The sequence below is a fragment of the Stegostoma tigrinum genome, chromosome 5, assembly GCF_030684315.1.
Source record: "Stegostoma tigrinum isolate sSteTig4 chromosome 5, sSteTig4.hap1, whole genome shotgun sequence".
NCBI classification, from domain to species: Eukaryota; Metazoa; Chordata; class Chondrichthyes; order Orectolobiformes; family Stegostomatidae; genus Stegostoma; species Stegostoma tigrinum.
The window spans coordinates 42854733-42876781 of NC_081358.1; the positions used below are offsets into that span (position 1 = coordinate 42854733).

The window sequence follows — 22049 nt, forward strand, 5'->3', positions numbered from 1 at the left end:
CATACAGTCTCCAACATTCATTCGTTCTCTGACTCAAGTCCGACTACAGATCACTGGCAATGAACTCTGTAATGGCTAATTGAGACTAGTATTCCAGCTACATGTAACCTCTTGCTCACACTTGCTTCTACTCCTCTCTTACCAGGTCTGAAATGCTTTCAGCATTGGCTGTCAATTCTGCCTTGTCGAATCATGCCACATATTGCTTGTCTGTGGGTTTCTCAGATGTTCAGCTCTTTCAGCTGCTGATACTAGCCATTCTCTCAAATCTGTGTCTAGAACATTCTTCAGTGTTCACTGGAATTTGCACTATATGTATCTTTTTGTATGATGCAACCAAATTACTGCATGATAAATCGTCAGAGCGTATCGAGAGTATGCATAAAGTGATCTTTCTCTGACTGTGATGAGTGGGAAAATGCAGAGGTCTCGGCTGGGGATTAGTTTTTCACAGTTAATGACCTTGATGAGGAGAGTGAAGGCCTGGTAGCTAAATTTGCAGTTGACCCGAAGATAGATTGTAACGTATGGATTTTTGAAGCCTGATTTTCCAAGGAATGATAATCACAGTCAGATTGCCCCACCTCTCCTACTTTTCACATTAACAAAGAATTCCAAATTTCAAGTAGGAGATTCCAATTAGGGGTCCTTAAGAAATGCAATGTGTATCTGAAATCTGATAGATTCCTCATCATGCAGGATAATCAGTGAAAGTCAAACGACCTCCCATTTTCTGCAGCATTACTTGCTGTATTCTGTGAATAAACATCCAGCATCACAGACAGCCACATAGACAGCCAATGTGAAATGTTAAGTACATAAGGTATATATGAGTTCAGGGTGCCCGTGTGCCAGGTAAATAGAGTTTCAAGTTAATAGTATATTAAAAAGAGTGCTATGAATACTGGAAATCTGAAACAAATATGGAAAACGCAGGGGAAATTCAGCAGGTCAGATAGCATCTATGGAGACAGAAATAGAACCCATGTAAAGGGATATCAGTTGGTTAGGGAGCCAAGTAAGTACAGTGCCAGTTTGGTAAGGCACGAGGTGGGTAGGGTGCCAATGCAAAAGGTGGGAAGGGGACCAGGGAAGTGGTGGATTATTTAAGATAGATCAGGGTGAGAAGGGGATTGTGTGTTCAGAGGGGTAAGAGAGAGTGCTGGCTTCAGCGAGGATGGGGTTGTCACTTCCCAGGGGAAGAGAAGTGTCAGATTAGGTTGTGCAGGGTGTAAGTGGTCTTGGGGAGGGGTGGTTGAGGGGAACATAGTAATTTGCAGGCTCACCCAAGTTCTTATGACATTAACGTATTGGATGAAGCTTAACGTAGTCCTCAGCATTAACCCTTTCAGTATAAAACACCTTCTACCACAGCATCCATCTAATAACGATTTGACTATATGCCTGATAAAATTGCTCATGGTTACACTGACATTTGTGCCATACATGCGCCAGGCCATGACTATCTCTAACAAAGCAAAATGTACCATCTCCCTCCACTAGTCAATTACATTGCCATTACTCAACTCCCCCACTATCAACATTATGGGATTGCAACTGATCATAAACTGAACTGAACCTGGCACATAAATTGTGTGGCTACAATAGCAAATCCCAGAGGCTGGGAAATCTGTGGCCTGTAATTCACACCCTGTATCCTCAAAGCATGTCAACCATCGGCAACGCACAAGTCAGGAGTGTGCTGCAATAAAAACTAAAAGAACTGCAGATGCTGTAAATCAGGAACAAAAGCTAAATTGCTGAAAAAGTTCAGCAGGTCTAGCAGCATCTGTGAAGGAAAAAAACAGTTAACGTTTCGGTTCCGGATTCGAAGCCTTAACTCTGTTTTTTCCTTCACAGATGCTGTCAGATCTGCTCAGCTTTTCCAGCAAATTTGTGTGTGCTGCAATACTGTTGATTTGTTTGAATTCTGCCATCCAGGTCAAAGTAGCCGACTTGTTTGGTACCCCACGTTCAACATTCACGCCTTTCACCAGTGGACAGTGTCAACAGTATGCACCTCGCGCAGGCATAGTGTAAAAACTCACTCATATTCCTTCAATAGTGTTTTCCAAACCTACAAACTATTCCACTTAGAAGAATACAGGCAGCAGATGCATTGAGACATCACCATTTCTAAGATCCCCTCCAAGCAACAAACCATCCTGACTTGGAACTATATCGTCATCTTTCACTGTCACTCGGTCAAAATCCTGGGACTCCCTTCCTAACAGCACCATAATAATTCTGGTCTAGCCAATGACACTAACATATTTTAAATAGTTAAAAAAGGCAGTCATGAGCAAAAGTTGCAAAGGGCTTGAAACCTTCACTATCGTTGAGCCTAATACTAGTTTCCGGCAGGTAGCTTGGATAACTGCTGGTTCTATTGTTCGATATGGAATGCAGAGCTCTCCCTGCGCAAAATATGCACAAATGTGCCACATGCCATCTTGGATCTTACCGCACTCATTGTTTGAAAAACAATTGCCACATTATTGAATTTTTAGGCTATCATTTCCAACAGCCACCAATCTACAATCAGAAAAACAGGATTGACTGTCAAAACTTAATTGATTGTACTTGCCACTGAATCAGATTAAGTATGTAATTTAGTTTTGTTAGGAGCAGGATTGGTGACTCTGTCATCAATATGCATAATCTAGGAAGAATGGTCACTTTAAACAAAAACATGTTTCACTTCTATTTCAATACAATGTAAGGTCAACATGTGGATGCCACTTCATTAATTTGTAATGCACATGAAGTGCTTACTTTTTGAGCAGACAACAAGTAGAGCAGGGCCCAATATGGCATGTGGTACCAGTGTGCTGATACAGCATAGGGAGAGAACTACGCTCCAATGCAACCTACTCTGTATCAATCCAAGAATCAGTAATATACTAAATGTGTGCAAGGTTCCATAGATAAGGGTATGAGGTTGGGTTTGCTCAAAATTCACTCACATCAGATTTTTTTAACACTTATGGAAATAAAGCTGGTGAGTGCTTTTTGCAGTTAGTTTCTTACAGTTGGTGTATCCAAGTGTCAACTGTCACAGGCCCTGACAGAATATCAATTTAATAATGTAGCATCTGAAAGAATATTGAACTTGAAAAGCAGAACCTGAAGGTATATTGGATTTCTTATCAAAGACAAGCAACATTACCAAGTCATTTTCGTGCTGAATCACAGGAAAATTCAAGACCAAATTGCGTGCAATTTATCTCAATGGTGATTGTTTGTAGTGATGAAACATTTTTAGGATCCTGCTTAACTTTTACGCTCACAATTACTCCACTTATCCTGCTTTCCACTTCTAAACTAGATTATTAAACATCACACAATCCAATGTTGCCAAATGCTCCTAACATTAAATAAATTATAAACAAGTCAAGTAATATCTGAGCCAAATGAGCATCATTGTTCTGGGTCTTTCAGCTTCTGATATTGGGCAGACCTTGTGAATTTAGAATATTTAAAGTGAATAATATGCACTCGATATTTTACAAACCATTTTTGTTGAAAATATTTTCTGGATAACCTATTCAATCATGACAAGGAGCAAAACAACTTATTTTAAAGTGAAAGAAAGCATACTGAATTGGAAGTGATCTTTAAGATTTATCTGGATGGGCACTAACAATCGCAGCAAATGACATATGTACAGCACCGTAAGCATAGTAAAACATTCAAAGGTGCCTTGCAGGAGATTTGACAGACAAAATTTGACACCAAGCAGCATAAGAAGGTACCAGGATAGCTGATCAAGTGCCTGATTAATGTGATAGGTTTTAAGGAGTATCGTACATGTAAATGAGGTCAGTTAAGTGAATTTAATCTATTTAAAAGGTCTAGCATGGACCCTTGTCAAGAAGATAAGAGCCAATGGGATCCGGGACAATTTGGCAACTTGGATCCAAAACTGGGTCTGTAATAGGTGGCTGAAAGTGCTGGCCAGCGGTTGTTTTTGTGATGAACGTCTATGTCCAGTGGCATACCACAGGGTTAAGTACTGGGCTCCTTGGTGTTTGTAACATACTTTAATGATCTAGACACAGACGTAGGAGGTTCAATCAGTAAATTCAAAAATAACATGAAAATTGGTAGTGTGGTAAACAGTGAGGTCAAAAGCCTTAGACTAAAAGATATAGATCAGCTGGTCAGATGAGCAGATCAATGGCAAAAACAAGTTTGAGGTGATCTATTTTGGGAGATCTAACAATGCAAGAGAATACACAATGAATGGTAGGACCCTAGGAAGTACAGAGGATCAGAAGCATAATGTTGTGCACATCCACACACCCTCAAAGGCAATCAGATTGGTAGGTAAGGTGGTTACAAAGTCACATGGATTACCTGCCATCATTAGCAGAGGCATTGAATACAACAGCAGGGAGGTTATGCTGGATAAGGTGTTATTTAAGTCCCAGCTGGATATACGTGCAATTCTGGTCACTGTAATTATCAGAAGGATGTGATTGTGCCGGAGAAGGTGAAGAGAAGATTCAGTGGGACTCTGCAGCCCCATTTCAGCTAAGAAGAGACACTGGACAATCTAGGGGGTGGGGGTGGGGGTTGTCCTTGGAGTAAAGAAGACTGAGGGGGACCCTGATTAAGATGTACAAAAATATGTGGGGTATAGATAAAGCAGATAGGAAGAAACATTTTCCCTTAGTAGAGGGGCAAATACCAGGAGGCATAGGTTTAAGGTAATGGTTACAGGAAGGACATTATTAAGCTAGAGACGGTCAGGATATTGCCGGGTAGGAAGGTTTCAGTTTTAAAGAAAGGTTGGATAGGCTGGGAATTTTTTTCGCTGGAGCATAGGAAGTTGAGAGGTGACCTTACAGAGATTTATAAAATTATGAGGACTATAGAAAGCATTAATGGTAGATGTCTTTTCCCTAAGATGGGGAATTTCAAGACTAAGGGCATATTTTTAAATTGAGAGGGGAAAGATTTAAAAAAGACATGAACAGCAAAGTTTTTACACAGAAGGTGGCTCGCATGTGGAATGAATGTCCTGAAGAAGTGATGGATGCAATCACAGTTACAACATTTAAAATACACTTAGATGAGTACATGAATAGGAAAGGATTGGAGCAGGCAGGTGAGACTAGTTTAGCTTGGGATTATTTCAGCATGGACTGCTTGGGCCAGAGGGTCTGTTTCCATGCTGTATGACCTAATGTGTCTCTGGCAGGAGGTTTAAAGAAGATATTTTTCACCCAAAGTGATGGGTACATGAAACTTATTGCCTGAAAGGGTAGTAAAGGCTGGAACCACGACAACATTTAAGAAGTATTTAGATGATCACTTGAAGTATCATAACATACAAGGGCAATGAGCCAAGTGCCAGAAAATGGGACTAGAATAGATTGGTACTTGATGACCGGTACAGACATAATGTGTCAAAGGGCCTCTTTCTGTGCTGTAAAACTCTATGACTCAATGGGATGACAGCCAAGATGATTAAAGGCACAGGTTACTAAAGGCTCAGCCGCAAACTTGCAGATAATTAAAGTCAAAGAATCTTTTTGCATAAATACGCTGCAATTTACGTAACACCACTCCTTAAACAAAAGACATTCACAAAATTCATCATAGCAGCGTGAATAAAAGAAAATAAAGACTACACCGGTTGGAATTTGAAGAGGGGTCCTAATCCTAACTCAGGCACTGAATTTGCATTGGGGTAGTCCTGATTTCCAATCATAAGGCCCATTTATACCTTAATGGTGAAGGTTTGTCAATCTCCTGCCAGTGCTACTTTGGTCAACCGGGCCAACCTTTGTGCAATTTCAGGACTACTGACTTTAAACATGTGTTATTTTAATTAGTTAATAAATTAAACTGTGAGAATTATAATGTAAAGATGGCTTCTTAATTTCATGTCTAGTTCAATGTTTACATTCAATATGTTCATAAAATTTTCTTCCAAAAATTCTACAATTAAGAATGTGAACTTATTCAAGATTGCACCCAATTATCAGACCATAAGATGTAGGAGCAGAAGTAGCCCATTTGGCCAACTGAGTTTGCTCTGCCATTGAATAAGATCATGACTAATCTGATTGCCTTGAATATAATTAATGAGCCAACCACTACAGCCCTCTGTGGTGAAGAGATCCATAGATTCACTGCTCTCTAGGAGTAAAAGATCCTACTCATATCTGTCCCATTACTCCTGAAAATAGACTCTGGTCCTAGACTACCTTACAAAGGGAAGCAACCACTCCGATCAGCCCTAACAAGCCCCCTAAGACTCTTACATGTTTCCATAACGTTGCCTCTCATTATTCTAAACTCCAATGAGCCCAGCTTACTTGTCATCTCCAGTCATAAGATATTCTCTTCTGCAATGCCTCCAATGTCAGTATAATGTTTCTTACTTAAGGGACCCAAAACTGTTCACAGTATTCCAGTTGTGGTCTAACTGGTGCCTTTTATACTTTTAGCAAGACTCCCCTATTTTTATGTTCTATTTCTGTTGAAATAAAGGCCAATATTCCACTTGTTGTTCCTAATAACTGTTGAAATTGTATGCTAGCAGGTACGGTGTTGATTTTACAAAGCTGTGGTTTTATTATCACGCTTTCAGTCATGAGAAGATCCCAAAGCAATACTGTAATTTTATGCCCTTGCCTGTATAACAGATGCAACAAAAGTGCGTCAATTGTGTGATTACCTGCCAATTCCCATTTTGCACTGATGTTAAACATCACATATAAATGTTGGGATGGGCATGATTAGATTCCTAAATAAAATAGAATAGCAAGCAAGGGAAACTGGCTTCCTATTTAATTCTCCTCCTATTTCAAGTGGAACCTCTTTATCCCAGGGAAGGTTAAGAATGTGGAACTCACTCCCATATGGAACAGTTGAGGCAAGTAGCATAGATATAAAATAATTTTAAAAACTAGCGAAGTACATGAGGGAGAAGACAATAGATAGTTTTGCTGATAGTGAGAGGTAAAGTCGGGTGGGAAGATGTTTGTGTGAAACATTAGTATTGGCATGGACTAGTTAGGCTGGGTAGTATGTTTTTGTGCAGTAATTTCTCTGTAATTTATATACAATCCCCTAGCACTGCATAGACCAAAAATTTCAATGTAGTACTGGATCTAACTTACAAACTGCTTTCAAGACCTAGTGAGCCACATGGATAATGGGAACTGCAGATGCTGGAGAATCCAAGATAACAAAGTGTGTTCATCCAGCCCCACACTTTGTTATCGTGGGCCACAGGGATACTTCTTTAAAATTCTTGTGATTTATCTAAACATTTGAATTATTCACTTGTGAGAGGCAAATCTAAAATGCAGGCAAAGGTAAGTTCACCATAGTCCTACCAAGCCATACAGCTGCTCTCTCATTAAAAGAAACAACCAGTGGTGGTTTAACATGAGGGTCACTATGCCTCAGGCAAGGGGAGAGATTGAGAAGGAGAGTCCTTCATGTCATCCTCAGCTGTTGTGGGTATTAAATCCACATTGTTGGTGTCACTCTGCACCGCAAACCAGCCATCCAGCCAATTGAGCTAGCTGGTCCCTTCTCATATGTAGAACTCTCCACAGGCAGACCTGTGAGAATTTCAACAAATTAGAAGCCATCTATGTCAGTTACATTTTGGCTAGTTAAAACCCGATTTACAAAAACTAGTCTAAATTGGATAGGTACAGTATAAATGTACCCTATAACCATAACAAGTGCAAATCAAATTTATAGTTGTTTTAAACCTAAAAATTTTGATTCCGTGGATAAACTTGATTTGATTAAAAAACTCACTCTCTTCTCAACACTGCCAATCATTTGAACAATTTGCATTTATATGAGGTCTTTAACACAGAACAATGTTCCAGAGCACTTCACAAAAGTTTTAACCAAACAAAATGCACAACAAGCCAGAATTGACCGTACACAGTAATCTTGAAGGATTGATTGTAGCGCTGGAAGAGATTTCAGGTTTAGGGAATAGCAAGGCAATGGAGGAATCTGAAGAACAAGGATGACAATTAAAAATCAAGGAATGCTTCAAATAGGAGCCAATATAGGTCAGCAAAGGGGTAAAGGGTTGAAGGGATTTGATATGGGATAGTGTACAGCCAGGGATGTTCATGTGGGTGACTGCTGGGAGCCAATCTGAGTGCCTTCAGAATAGTCAAACCTACAGATAATAAAGGTAAGGTAGGCTAAGGCAGGAGCAAATATGAACAATGTTATGAAGGTGTATATGGGTATTAAAACTACACGTTAAAACATGAACAGAATCTATCCAAATAAATTGAGTATTATTATGCCAGTGATAAGTACAAATGTATTATATAATTTAATTTGCTAGCTTTCTGTTATTATTCTCTCCACTTTTTTTCTGAAGGTATTGATCCAAGCAAGGGGATAGTTCAACCTGGTCACTCCCCAGGACCCCACTTAATGGCCATTACTTCCATATAAAGTGGAATGACGAGTAGGGGAAGGCAATTTCTTCTAGGGGGCATTACACCAAAGGTTAGCTCTGCCCTAATCTGATGATCACACCATGCATCTGTCTGATGGAGGTGTGGGGATTTTTTGTTTCTCTCCTTCATAGTTCAGGTTGTTGAAGCTAATAGCAGTAAAACTGCTGTCACCTCAATGAACTCAGTTAACCCATCACTTTCTGAAACCTTCAGGCCACTCAGACTGCGAGTGTTCCCTTTCCCTAATCAGCCACACCTCTACTCCAGAGTGGCTCTTTGTAAGTTGCCAACTCAGACAGATTGTGTTGTCCTTTACAATATAAACTAAATATGTTTAAGAAACACATTTTCTGTGTTTCACAGTTAAAATCGCTGCAAAACCACTATTAAATCAGACAGGTTTAATTCTAGTCTGACTCTATGGACTATTATCCTTCAAAACAGTAAAAATTATGGAGCAAAAATGGACTATAAAGGTTTGAGTTAAAGAGGTGTGAATGTATGCATGCATAATGTAGTATGTGTTGATAAATGAAAGATTTTCCATTGCCACACCACCACTTGATATGATAGGTAAGAAGCAGTAGGCAAGAACAGAAGCAATCCTCTTTTAGCTTACAGCATGTAATGCTTAATTGATGTAAAGTGAGGGAGAATGTTGAGAAGTGAAAGGAATCTGGTTAAAATAAACGCCACAACATACTGTTCAAATATCTAAATAGTCAAAAGATGCTTGAAGCCTCCTTTAACAATGTTTTGATTTCTTGACTTTAAAACAAATCTTAAAGAAGATTACAGTAACCATTTCAAATCATCACAACACAAGTGAAAGTATAATTAAGCAGTTATGAATGATTGTATTCATCACAAATGAGAAATTCAAACCCAAGGGCTGAACTGTACAGAATGGATAGCAAACTGGCTACAAACTGTCTTTTGTCTATTAAAATGTTATTAAAAAGATTTTTTTTAAAAAAGGTACTTGTAATGGGAATTCATCAGAATTAATAAGTGCACATCATAAGGCTATTCAGGAAGTAAACTGTGCTTCAGTTTATCATGCCCACAGGAGAAAAGAAACATGCTAGGAAATGCCAGCTAATTATTCTGGTAAATTGTGTCATATTTTTTGAGAAAAATCATTCTCAACTTTGGGAAAATCTGATAGAAAAATAAACATCTAATTTATTTACTGAAACAAAATGTAAAATACATATTTTTTAATCTTTTAATTAAAATTAGAATTATTTACTAGCATGCAATAACTACACAGCAAGGCATTTTGGTTCAAACATAAATAATTATGTTTAGTTATAATGATTTATTTGGTTTTGAATGACTAAATATTCATTCTAACTCAGTTTTAAGAATCCAAAATTATTGAGTTTATAAGGTGTGTACTTAAAACAGATACAAAATTACATTAAGAAGCATGTTCTATCAGATGGTGCACAAGCATTATTTAATGATAAAGAAAGGAGAATGTTTGGAGTTAGAAAGGATTTTGTTTAAAATAAGTACCACTGGACAGCACTGCAGCACATAAATAGTTTTGAGACTTGTAGGTCCGATTTTATCAATGTCGTGCTCACTTGATCTTAAAGTATTAAAGGGCATTACAGTGATAACTTCAAAGGTGGTAAGGTGTTGTAAAGTTAAACATATTGTCAATGTAGCCATGATCCTGGCCTTGTCACTGTATTAATGAAGCATTATCACACAGTACTAAAATAGGCACTGGTTGAAATGGTCATTTTTAATCTTTGCTAAAACATAGCACAATTTGGTTATGTTTGTGTGACAAACATGTGGTCAGTCACATGACAGCACACCGCTGCTGTTGAGGTTTTTATTGTTATTACTCCAACAGTGACATTTGACCTTTTTTAACTGCCTGTGCGTAGTGGAGTGTTCAGAGCTCACACCTGGTGTATGTAATAAAGCACAGCATGCATGAATAATGAAGGAATGTTTGTGAAACTTCAATGAGTGGCAACTGCCTGTGACAAGCTTTCTTCCACAACCAGCCAGTCCTCTCAATACAATACAAACAGCAAAGAACTTGTTAAATATTTTAAATAATTAATCAAATGAATAGCAACTATATCTTTTGTTTTCAACCAAAACAGTAACATTGTAAGCCAAAGTATTACTGCAGTTCAGTCAATTGATAACTGATGAATTTCAGCAATGGTTGCCCAAAGCATAATCTTGCAAAAAAATTATACAGACATTTTCTATTTTTGGGCTTTGTTCATAGTTAGTTTTGTTTTTCATTTCACGATATTGATAGTTCTATTCAACCCAACTGCCAACTACAATGTCCTTTTTTCACAAAGTTGACACATTCCTTCGGTACAAATTAGTAATTAATTATTAAGTTTAAAACTGAATTAATACAAGATAAAATTGACAAAAGTTGAACCAAAGTTCTGGAGCATAACGTAAGTATATGTAAAAAGGAAGCACAAATCATAAACCTGATTCAAATGTTGGTTCAAATATTAGTTGTACTTAAGTTGATTAATATGGCATCATTTAAGCACTTGTGTTGACCAGTTATAAAGTTCATTTTGTTTACTTTCATATTTCCTATATGAGTTACTGACACTAACATTTTGCTTATTTTAGTGCCTGAAAGCTAAATTGAGTGTTTTCAATTCTTACATTTAACCTAGGCTTTGTTTATGTATTTCACATTTTAATCTCTAAGTAATTATTTTCCTGCAAAGTTTCAGTTAAATATGCTGTGAACATTTTGGAGATAGAGAGCGTGTAACCGATAGCTGCCAAGCAGCGGGCTGAAGCAATTGAAGTTGAAGACAATTTCTTCATAGTTTTAGGTTTCTTGTACATTTTGAAGCTGACCACATGGAAATGCAAAAACTGCCCATTTAACACAATCCCAATTTCATCACTCTTAATTGCTTGCAATTCAATCTTACTTGCAACTCTAAACCTAACAAATATCTAATTTCACTATCTGTATTAAATCTAAAGTACTTCACTATTTACATATTATTGAAAAGTTACCTGTCATCAAATAAGTCAAACGTTTTATGTCCAGGGAAAATTACTAATTAACCTGAGCATGTTGATATATTTTACTAGATAAATGAGGGGTAGATTTTAAAATTTTGATGCGCCATGAAAGAGAAGACCCTACATAAGTTAAGTCTGACATAAATGCTGCGAAAATAGTTTGCAACATATTAGTAATTCAACAATTATATTTGATTTTAATTAATATTAACATTTTCAACGTAACTTAAAGGCTCAAAATACAAGCAACCTGCTCATGCATTCCCCATTTTTAGGTTTTCATTTTTACCTTCTTTGCCTGTACAACTGCAACTATTCAAAGTTTATATCTTGCTTAAAAGAGCAATCTATTATGTTTGCAGTGCATCAATCCAGAATCGGAGTAGTAGGAGTGTCTGCTGAATAGACTGTAGGAGATTGATGTGTGCTCCAAATGTGACCTTTCTTGATAAAGAGTAGCAGCATATCCCTTTGTCTTTAAGTTAGCAGTTGACACACCACCTCCCTATCTACACTACCATAGTTGAAGCTGCGTGTTCGAGCTATAATCGCCTTTATTTTCCAACAGTTAACACATTAGATCAGACTACCAAGTGCATACGAACCCTGGTTGATGCATCACTTGAAATACTTCTGAGCGTGAAAGCGTTTTTCCTGCCTGAGCAGTTTAAAGTACCTTGCAGAAGCAGACAGATTGTGTCGTCGGTGCCCAGCTGTATCATTCTGAGCTTCACCTCCTACTAACGAACATCAAGAAAACAAACGTAATTAGGGTGGCCTCAGTTATTCAGAACTCTTGGGCTTCTAAAAAAAACAAGAGGAGCTGAGGAAGTGGGGGGAAACAAGCGCAAAAAATGAAATAAAGGCTATTTTTCAGCTTTACAACAGCGCGCCTATTTTAATAAATGCTTACGATCGCAGAAATGTGTAATATGTGAATTATTAACAATAAAACTTGTAAAAATGAATGATCTTGTAATCTTTCCATTGGTCTTTCTTCTTCAGGCTGCTTGTTTGGGGATTACCGTCCACATCCAGAAAAAAGACTCATTTTCTGAAATTATTTCCTGCAAACTGTTCGGAGGTGCACAAAGTACAGTAGCTCAATTGACAGACTTTGCTTCACTCAAATTAAACGTTTATTATTTTAGAATTGCACCAGAGCATTAACACCAACAAAAATGATGGGCTGCTGAGTTTAACCTACAAATAAAATCATTACTGCAACATGAAGAATAGGTAGGTTTCGGTGCAAACCTTATGCCAGGTGCAATTTTTTTAGAAGTTGTCGCGATGTGAAAACTTAAATCATTTTTTGGGTGGGGGAGGTATTTCACAATATTCTTTTTTTTACTTTGCAGAGCAGGCGAATTGCTTAATCTGACATTACTATGTTTTGCGATTGTCCATCAAAACGAGAGCAAGTTCTGACCAAAAGAGCGCTCGCAGTTAGTTTAAATAACTAGCTTAACTAGTTGTAAATAATTTTTTATCGATAGACAGTAAGGCGTGTTTATTGAAATTAAATCGTCCTCAGCCATTCTTGCTTCATTGGGGATTGTTAAGACATGGCCCCGTTTCTGATTTCATATCAATTAATTGCTAATAAATTGAATAACGCATCTTCTTTCTAAAATTAAGCCAACGCTGTGAGTACAAGGAGGAATTTCGATATTTATATATTTCATATGCACATAGAAATTGTGCGTTTGATTTTTTTGCTATTGCTTGACACATAATAAATGGTCGCTCTTCCCAAACCGAGGTTGAAATAAACTAAAACTCGTTTAGCATAATAGCCAGCGTTTCAGATTAAAGTCAGTGAGAGAAAAAATAACAGTCATCCGGTGGGGAAAGAACAACACTAGCAGCACAGCGAGGGCTTCTTGTGTGTGTCTGGTGCCTCTTTACTCAAATGGTTTTAGGAACTGATCAATAACTTTGATAAGTGCTTCGTTTTACACAGGCGAATCTGAAAAGCTTTTTTTTTGGCAAAAAGTTGAAATGACAGTTTTTTCCCTCTCTCCCCTACCCCCGTCTTCACTCCCCACCACAACCCCCACCGATCATCGGCCAATAGAGATGAGTTAGAGAATAAGGCAGTACTTTAATCTGGAGCAGATCTTTATTCTGGCGCCTTTGTAATGATATTGATGATGTTGGGATAGTGGAGTTTTTGGAGGGGGGCATAAACAGAAATAGAAGTAAGTCTCTTGATAAAGCACTATAGCCTCTCCAGCTATTCATCATAAGTCTGTACGAAGCAGATAGGTCAAAAGAAATTATATTCTACTAAATAGTGTGTCCTCTTATCTCTCCTATACCAGGGGAATATGGCACAAGGCAATCGATACTGTAGCTGCTGTATGGTTCTTGCAATTATCAATAGCTGATTTTTTCTCTCTCTCTCGCTCTTCCCGAGCGGGTTTCTATAAGGTTGGCTAATAATAACCTTCTAGATGGGACCACAAACATCAATCAAACAATAGTTCTTTTCGTAGGGGAATGAAAGAGAAGCTTTGGGGAGTCCCAATAAGCAAACACCCTGCCCCTCCAAAAAAAATGAATACAATTGATGTTTGACAGGCTGTTTTTTTCAGTGTTGGAACAAACTGAGATTTCCATTTGATGGAAAGATAGATCATCGTGATTTCTGGCTGTGAGAATGACAAGCGGTGCTATCAGAGATCTGTCGGTGTAATAACAATGTGTAATACGGATATGTTAATACCTGCTCCATACAACGGAGACGCGCGAACAGATGTGTAATTAATTGTCGCTTACTTAGCTAATATTTCACACATACACACAAAATAAAAACATGCTATTCGCTTGTGGCTTTTGGGAGCTTCCTCTGAGAATGTGACCTGTAGAAACCTGAATTTCTTTTCAGCCCTTACCTCCCCCCAACCTTCAACCCGAATTAAACATAGCCTGTCATCCGAATATTTGGAAGCTGATTGACACCTCTGTTCGCGCACACAAAAAAAATAAAGTTGCGATGCAAGAACATATCGCTGCAACGTCTAAAGAGCGGACAAAAATCTTCGGAAATTGCCGAGAGCATTGACAGTTGCTGACCAGACGATTCTGCCCTGACCCAGCTTTTGAAATTGATCCTTCGTTTTCATATAAATCAGTTTAAAAAACACTCAGCGTATGATTTAGCTCGTGTAAGCATTAACTGACCCAAGCAGTATTAGTATGTCGTCTTGTGAGGGGGATACGGAGAAACAAAGTACAGTGGCTGATAATTTAAGCTGTCCAATACCTCCCCAACCTTATTTTGCTGACGCGTGAGAAAGTCGAAAGGAGATGTAGTTCGAAGATATAAGGCATTGCGGTTTTTTTTTTGAAACTTTAAAGATCTTTAAGCGCCTGTGACTTTAGAGGCAAAACAAAGCCCATTTTCAAACTTGCCTTTAAATGCCCGCCGCACGGTATCAATAATAAAGAAGTTTAAACGCGATTTCTGTATCGTTGTTTGTATTAGAACACTGCATCCGGATTAAGAAATTGATTTAGAAAGATTTTTCATGGCTTGTTCAGATTTCAGTTAGAGTAACTCCGGTAGGATTTGATAAATTCCCAGACTTGAATCGCCCGCCATCCCCAAGGGAGCTAAACATTTCCGTAAATTGGAAATGGAATTGTCACCGGAATACTTTGATATTAGCATTAATATCTCAGCGATGAGCTTAATCTAAGATTTAATAAATGACTTGAAACGTTCTCGCAAGCAGTCTTTACCAACAGAACATAAATATCTTGATGCTGTGAATTCGTTTTATTTAAGTTTTGATGGCAAGGTGCTACTAAGCCGATCTTAACATTTCGATACGTTTCTTCGTCTTAAAAATAATTGTCTCTTAGAATGAATTAAATCTTTGTAAAACAAGGTGCGTTTCATTATCCAGCAGCGATTGTTAACCAAATTTCCACTAGGTCTTCACAGACCAAAATGAGGGGGTGGGGAGGGGTGTAGAATAAAAAAAACACTGATTCTAGTTTCAGGTTAACGAACGGCTCGAATTTATTTAACATATATTCAAATGATTCCGCCTTAATTCCGCGCACGACATGGTTAAACAGTTGAGTTCGCAAGTTACCCCACTTTTCGAATCACTTAACTGTCCTCCGATCCCAGCAATGTAAACATCTTTATTATTAGATTGCATTTTTATTATGTCCAAGACAAGAACAACAATGAACAAAAATGTGCGTGGTGCTTCTTTGGATATGAATCCATTAAATTATTTCCTACATTTCTTTCGGGGTTCTGTAATTTGTGTTCAACGAAGCATTTTAAGGCATGACCTGGTATAGAGAGTTCTTTAAACACATATTTAATGCAATAACATGACTAAAGTTAGAAACCTTCATCTCCTTGAATATTATATACTTTGGTGACAGCAAACGCTGAATTAAACGAGATACAATCCTGTCTGTACGCGAGTACATTACTGTGGTCCGCGCATTAGGTTCAGTGTCAATGTTAAGTTCAACAAGTGTGTATTGTTACAATAGTATTGTAATAGCTTGTAATGTATACAAGCAGGGGAAAAATCAAAACAAGTATTCCTGATGAAGCAGTGCCAACTCAAAAGCAGACCCAACAACCAGAACACCCCGTCCCCACATATACACATCACCCAACCTTTCTCCCTTTCTTCACCCACCCAGCCAAGGCGCCCAACACGTGAAAAAGGTTGAAATTTTGATTAGCATTTCTCTCTGAATGGTGAAAAAAAACTTTAAAAAAGACGAGGAGTTGCAAAATTTCAAAAATGTGGATACTGGACGGAAGTCTGAGAAAATAAAGGGGAAATGAGTACGTGGTGTGTGTGTGTGCGGAGAGAGAGAGAAGAGCGATGCTGATGGTTCTGAAGAGTTTAGTGAAAGTAACTATCTGGTACATCCTAGCGGCGGCATGTCGTAGTGTTTGTAGCGTTGGTGCCTTGTGCAGAAATGCTCCAACTTGTTGGCTCAGCCACCAGTTCTAAACGCACTCACAGAGAGAGAGAGAGAGAGAGAGACAGGCAAGGACACTCATTACACATAACACCGGCACTTCTTACCGTCAAATCTCCTCCAAATTCTACGGAGGGGTGGGGGAGGAAAAAAAAGTAACCGTGAGTGCTGCCTTCAAGCCAACGGACAACTCTCCCAAGGACTAATAGTAATCGTTATTTGGCTATTTTGTCTAGGAGCTAATAGTGTGGGTTTTTTTGTTGTTGTTGCTGTTGGGAGGAATTAGTCATTTTTTTTTGTTCCGTTACACTCGGCGTCCAGGGAAGACATCGTCTCGACCCGTTATAACGTCTTTGAAGCAAACCGGTTTTCGAGCACCGAGCGCAGTGGAGACCGGAGGCACTAGAAGACGTGACTCGCACATCACCTCCTCGTATTAACGGTGGCCTCTCGCTAGCACTCTTGGTCTCTAACCCCCCTTAAAATTTGAGAACACACGTACACCCAACACAGCAGACGAAGAGGTGGAGAAGACAGAGGGAGGAAAACAAACTTTGTTGTGGTTATGTGTGTGTATTTATTTATAGGTGGGAGGGACGGGGTTGGAAGAACAACCATCGATATCAAAAAAGAGAGAAATATAGACACACACACACACACAAACATTGCTTAAAGATGATATGAGGGAAAAGCAGGAGAGATTTCACAAGAAGACAAGACGGGGTCGGGAAGGGGGAGACAAAGTGGGAGAGAGCTTTGCTGGCGTTGGGGTAAGGGGGAAAAAAGAGAGGGGCAAGACGGAGGGAAGTATGTCAATATTAGTGGTGGGAAGGTGCAGGAGGATTCCCTGACGTTCAGCAGGGACACACAGCCCCACATACATGAGGTGCAGTATGGAAACAGGACAGGCAGCTGCCATGCAAAGGGCTGGACGGTAATTGATCAGCAACTGAGTTCCCTCTCTCCCTTCTCAGTGTGTGTCTGTGCTTCGTGTTCCTGATTTGAATAAATCCCAAAGTGTCTCCCCCCTCTGGACAGGAGCCAATCGTCTGTCAGATGTGGCGATGATTAATCGCAATGCATTATTGATAATCATAATTATATACTGACATGCGCACTTGCGCCGCTCCTGCCCGGCTAATTTCCGTAATTTTGCAACTCGGGTATTTGCGAAAAAAAACATTATTTTTTTATTTGTTGCTGATGTATCTGCCACCACCACCATGTCGCGCCGCAAGCAAGCGAAGCCCCAGCATCTCAAGTCGGACGAGGAAGCAGTGGCAATAGTTTCGCAAAATTGTAAGTGTGTCTTATTTTCTTTTAAATTCCTCTTTCTCCCCTTCCCACGAACACAGTTTTCTCATTATTTGTCGTTGTTATGATTTTTGTTTTCTTTTTTAATCTACCCCCATTCTTCCCCCCCTCCCAATTACCCGGAAAAAAGTCTCATGGTTTTCACAGCTCCCCCCCCCCAACCAACTTCACTTAAGAGGATGTGGATGTGTGTAATGATGATGTTCAGGCAAAAGGGTTTTTTTTACCCCTAAAACTGTCTCTACATCTTTTTCGTTTTTTTTGTGAAAGAGCTGGCAACCGATTTTAGTGGTAACTTGCAAACTCTATGCAATGTTTTCACACATAAGCCCCCCTTCCATTCCCCGTCCCTCCCCTCTTTAATGTAGACTTCACACCGAAAATGCAATATTTGCTATTACGTTGGGAAAAATGCAGCATTTGTCACACGTTTTCTGACTGCTTGTGAGTGAGCGACGCAGTCTGACAGTAGTTTCGCGAGTGTTGGGCTAGTTTTGGAAAGTGATGCGGCTGGATCAGTGCTTTATATTCTACGTCTGATGCATCATTTTCTCTCCTTTTATTTGCTTAAAAGTTGAGGTGCTTGTTTTTTTAGAGAGGTGCGTGAGGTCTCTGTGCAAAAGGGGTGGGTTATAACTCTGCCTTTATCTATCGCTGTGTCTCTCTCTCTCTTTCTGTGCCTACAATGAGAACTGTAACTGGGGCTGATGAGAGATGTGGACTCGGGGGTTCGGACCCCGGAAACCGAACACCTACGCGCACACAATCACATCCAAACACATAACAACCCTCGACAACCAACGAGAGCCCCCACCCCCAACTCCAGCACTATTACTCTCCTTCCCAGCTGCGTGTTTCTAAGAAACCCTCTATGCGAGTATTTTAAGTAACAGATGTGAGCGCGCACAGTACTGGTCGGTAAATCCTATTTTTAAAGAAAAACGCTGGATTATTAATTCGCATAATAGCGGATCTTGTAACTTTGAGGTTTTTGATAGACGAGAGAGGCGAGTGCGCGTGTTAAAATACAAGTGTGTGATCAGCAAAGGACATCCTAGCTTACTTGAGTTTAGCTGAAGTTTACAGAGGAGGTTGGTGTGTGTGTGTCTGTGGTGGGGTAGTTCTCCTGTTGTTAAACAAGATACACTACTGCATTTGTTTAATTTGTGGGGTTTAGTTTAGGGTTAAGGCAGGGCCAGTGATGCAGAAGGAGCTGGGTGAAGGGTCAGTGTGGGATTGGTGTGTGTGTGTTGTTGAATTTACAATAAAACAAGCAGGACGGCCAGCTCCCAGCTTGACCTGCCAGCCATCTTTAATTCTCACTTCATTCCTGCACTCCTGGCCCAACATTTCTTTCACGAAAAGCATCGAATTTTAAATCTGGCCAGCTGACGCAAACTAAGTTGATTTTTTAAAAAGATCTTGTCATAGGAGAGAGAAAGAATAACCTTAAATCCAATCAGCGTCACATTATTAGCTTGTCATGGTGTCAAACCGAAAAATAAATCGAATATTCCCAAGATTTAAAAAAATTAAAATATCAGGGGAGTATGATGTTCATTTTGTTTTACTAGAGGAATTACAAGTTGAAAAGAACTGTGCAGATTTCAATACTGGCCTGTTTATTCGATTTCCTAGCTGCACCGTTTCTTCTTTGCCTGCGATATACTATCATGTTTTAAAACGTGCGAGGGAGAAATCATCCTCCTTAAAAGATAGAGAATCAATTTGACGAGGCGGGTTTGCATGTCCAGTTTGAGGGAGGATGAAGAGAGGAGAAAGCCGCATTGTGGTCAAGGGTTCATCCTCTCCACATACTTGCCACTGTTTGGTAAATATTTATTTTTAAAAATCAAGATTATAAACTCTATCTGCAGACTTCCTGTCACAGGCAGGGAAATAATTCTGACAGAAAGTGGGGTGAAAAAATGTAATGTCGTGGCAAGGTGGTTTGTTTCTCAGCCACTTGTGCGTGTCCATTTGAACCTTCCTCTCTATAAAACATTTTGTGGTTGAGAAACCTTCGCTGAAGGGCCATTCAGCTACAATGTCTCACAATAAACATTTGTCTTCATGTTAAAACTTCACGTGACTTTACGCATTTTTCAATGCATGTATTATTATACATGTAGAGAGCTGCTTTTAACATTTTTTTTAATTTTGGCGGCCCGCTCTCATATTGTCAAGCTTTCTGCCAGGCCAGGTTTCAACAGGACAATTTTAAAATATATTTTGTTTAAAAATGGTTAAAAGAAACGTTTGCATATTGTAAGGTAGATTAAGTGCAAAGTATCTTTTTGTCATGGAAATGTTTTTTGTTTACTCCATCACGTAGAATTTCTCACACTTGGCTTGTTTTGTATCGTCCTCAATGACTACATGGCCGGATGAATGGATTTATTTCTGCAGGGGAAAAAAAGACAGCCTCACAATCAAAAGGACTACACTGCATCCCAGTGTGGAATTTTTTCGCATTATTATTGTGATCTGTGAATAGCTGTAAACTGGCTCTCACAAGCCACCAATGCAACCATGTAACGATTTTAGGTCTTTAAAGATTTACTGCGAAATGGGAGAGAGGTCCTCAGAAACAATCCATTTTTTTGCTGCATTCTTGTGCTAAAAGAAAGATTTCGTAATAGTAGTTAAATATTTACCCACAAACTTCCATGCTCGACTGACATGAGTAAAAACATGCTCCACCAGAATCGTTGAGTTGTGGAATCCAGACTTGTGTCATTTCGACAGTACTGCTGGAAAAAAAGTGACTTTTCTCATGTACCGTCCACATTCGCAAGTTTTTAAGCAGGCGTTGTAATTGGTTGCTAGGGAGTTTTAGATTAGTTTTCACACGTCCAGATTGGAATTGTGGTTTAATCAGATTTTACCATCTTCAATCTGGAAGTCAACAGACGAACTGATTGGAGTTCAGGGCTGGAGGTATGAATGAGAGCTTTTACTCCCCCACTACCATGAATATCATTATTTGTCAACTTTTCATTTTATTATTTAATTGAGCATTTTCCCCTGCATTTGGTAATTCAGTGTAGAAGTAATGGAGTATTAAATTATTTTTCCATGGTTTGAACTGTTAAATACTTTGCAATGAACATTGCGATAATTCTTATGCTGAAACAGTATAAAGATGCTAGAAAGAAAAGCAATGGTATAGTGAAGTTTAGATTGGAATTTGATTTGCTTAGTGCCAACGCCCTAAGAATTGTTTTTTGAGTATATGTAACCTTGCAGAATTAAAGACAATCAATTTTATTGCACTGATTTATAATTCCTGCATGATTTATTACACTAAGCATGTTTCTTTTGATTTTCTAATAATGCTGTTTGTTGAAAAGATCTTAGTTTAAGAATTGATTACAAAATGAGGAACTTAAAGTTGGAATAGAAACAGAGTTCAATATAAATAAGTTTCTCAAGCCATTGATACACTAATGTTTTCTATCCAGATACATTGCTCGGCTGAGTTTCCTCAATGATTTATGGTTCAAAAACTATCTTTAATAAAGACAAACACTCCTCTCAGGGTGCAGTTTTGTGTTAATATTTGCAGAATTGAATGATAATACTGTAGAAAAATAGCTCTGTGGGAAGTATTATGACCTGTCATTTGTAATGATAGTAATCTATTTAGTACAATAGCTGATAGGCTTGGTAAAAGCCTTCAATGGACATTACTGTATTTCTGTTTCTGTCACTTGCTGCTCTGGTAAATTAAAACCGTTCACTGATAGTAAGTTAAATTTGCAACAGCATTAAATGAATTTATACATTCAGCTAGAACTACCTTGTGCGTTGCTTTTTTTGTCAGATTAACAATTGATTAATGAAAATACAACAGAAATTTAAAAGTTGTCATTACCTAAGATAGTACCAAAGGACTGTTTAATTTTAAATTGTGACAGATGATGGTATGGTTAGTATAGCAATTTATTTCAATAAAGGACTATGACCCATCATTTATTTTATGTAATGCACTGTGGTAAATTTGTACCAGAGTGCCATGTTGTCCATGAAAAGCAATGGTGTTTGCAGATCTCTCACTTTGTTAGCGCCTAAAGAAGTATTTTCTTGTTTCAAAGGCAAAATGATAGAAAAATTAAAAGTAGTTTTTTTTAAATAAGCTTACCAGTTTAATTGCACCTTCAGGTAAGAACTTCAGTTCCACTATTATGAACATAAGTCATTTTATATAATTAGGCAGGTAGGGTGGGCATGTTTGGTCTTTAGCTTTCTGAAAAACTC

General features: G+C 38.6%; 1 protein-coding gene and 1 long non-coding RNA gene across 6 annotated transcripts in view; one reads left to right on the forward strand and one right to left on the reverse strand.

The window, feature by feature from the left end:
• Window positions 1-12230, reverse strand: part of LOC125451650 (uncharacterized) — a 79176-nt gene extending 66946 nt beyond the window's left edge. For both annotated transcript variants that reach the window (XR_007247339.2, XR_007247338.1), the window contains exon 1: window positions 12110-12230. This is a non-coding gene — a long non-coding RNA (uncharacterized LOC125451650). The remainder of the gene's footprint in view (window positions 1-12109) is intronic.
• Window positions 12231-16520: 4290 nt separating this feature from the next.
• The window catches only part of LOC125451649 (sal-like protein 3), a 67938-nt gene continuing 62409 nt past the window's right edge, over window positions 16521-22049 (forward strand). For all 4 annotated transcript variants that reach the window (XM_048529054.2, XM_059645958.1, XM_048529056.2 and 1 more), the window contains exon 1: window positions 16521-17774. In XM_048529054.2, the coding sequence (XP_048385011.1) occupies window positions 17699-17774 (76 nt within the window). In that variant the 5' untranslated portion in view covers window positions 16521-17698. The remainder of the gene's footprint in view (window positions 17775-22049) is intronic.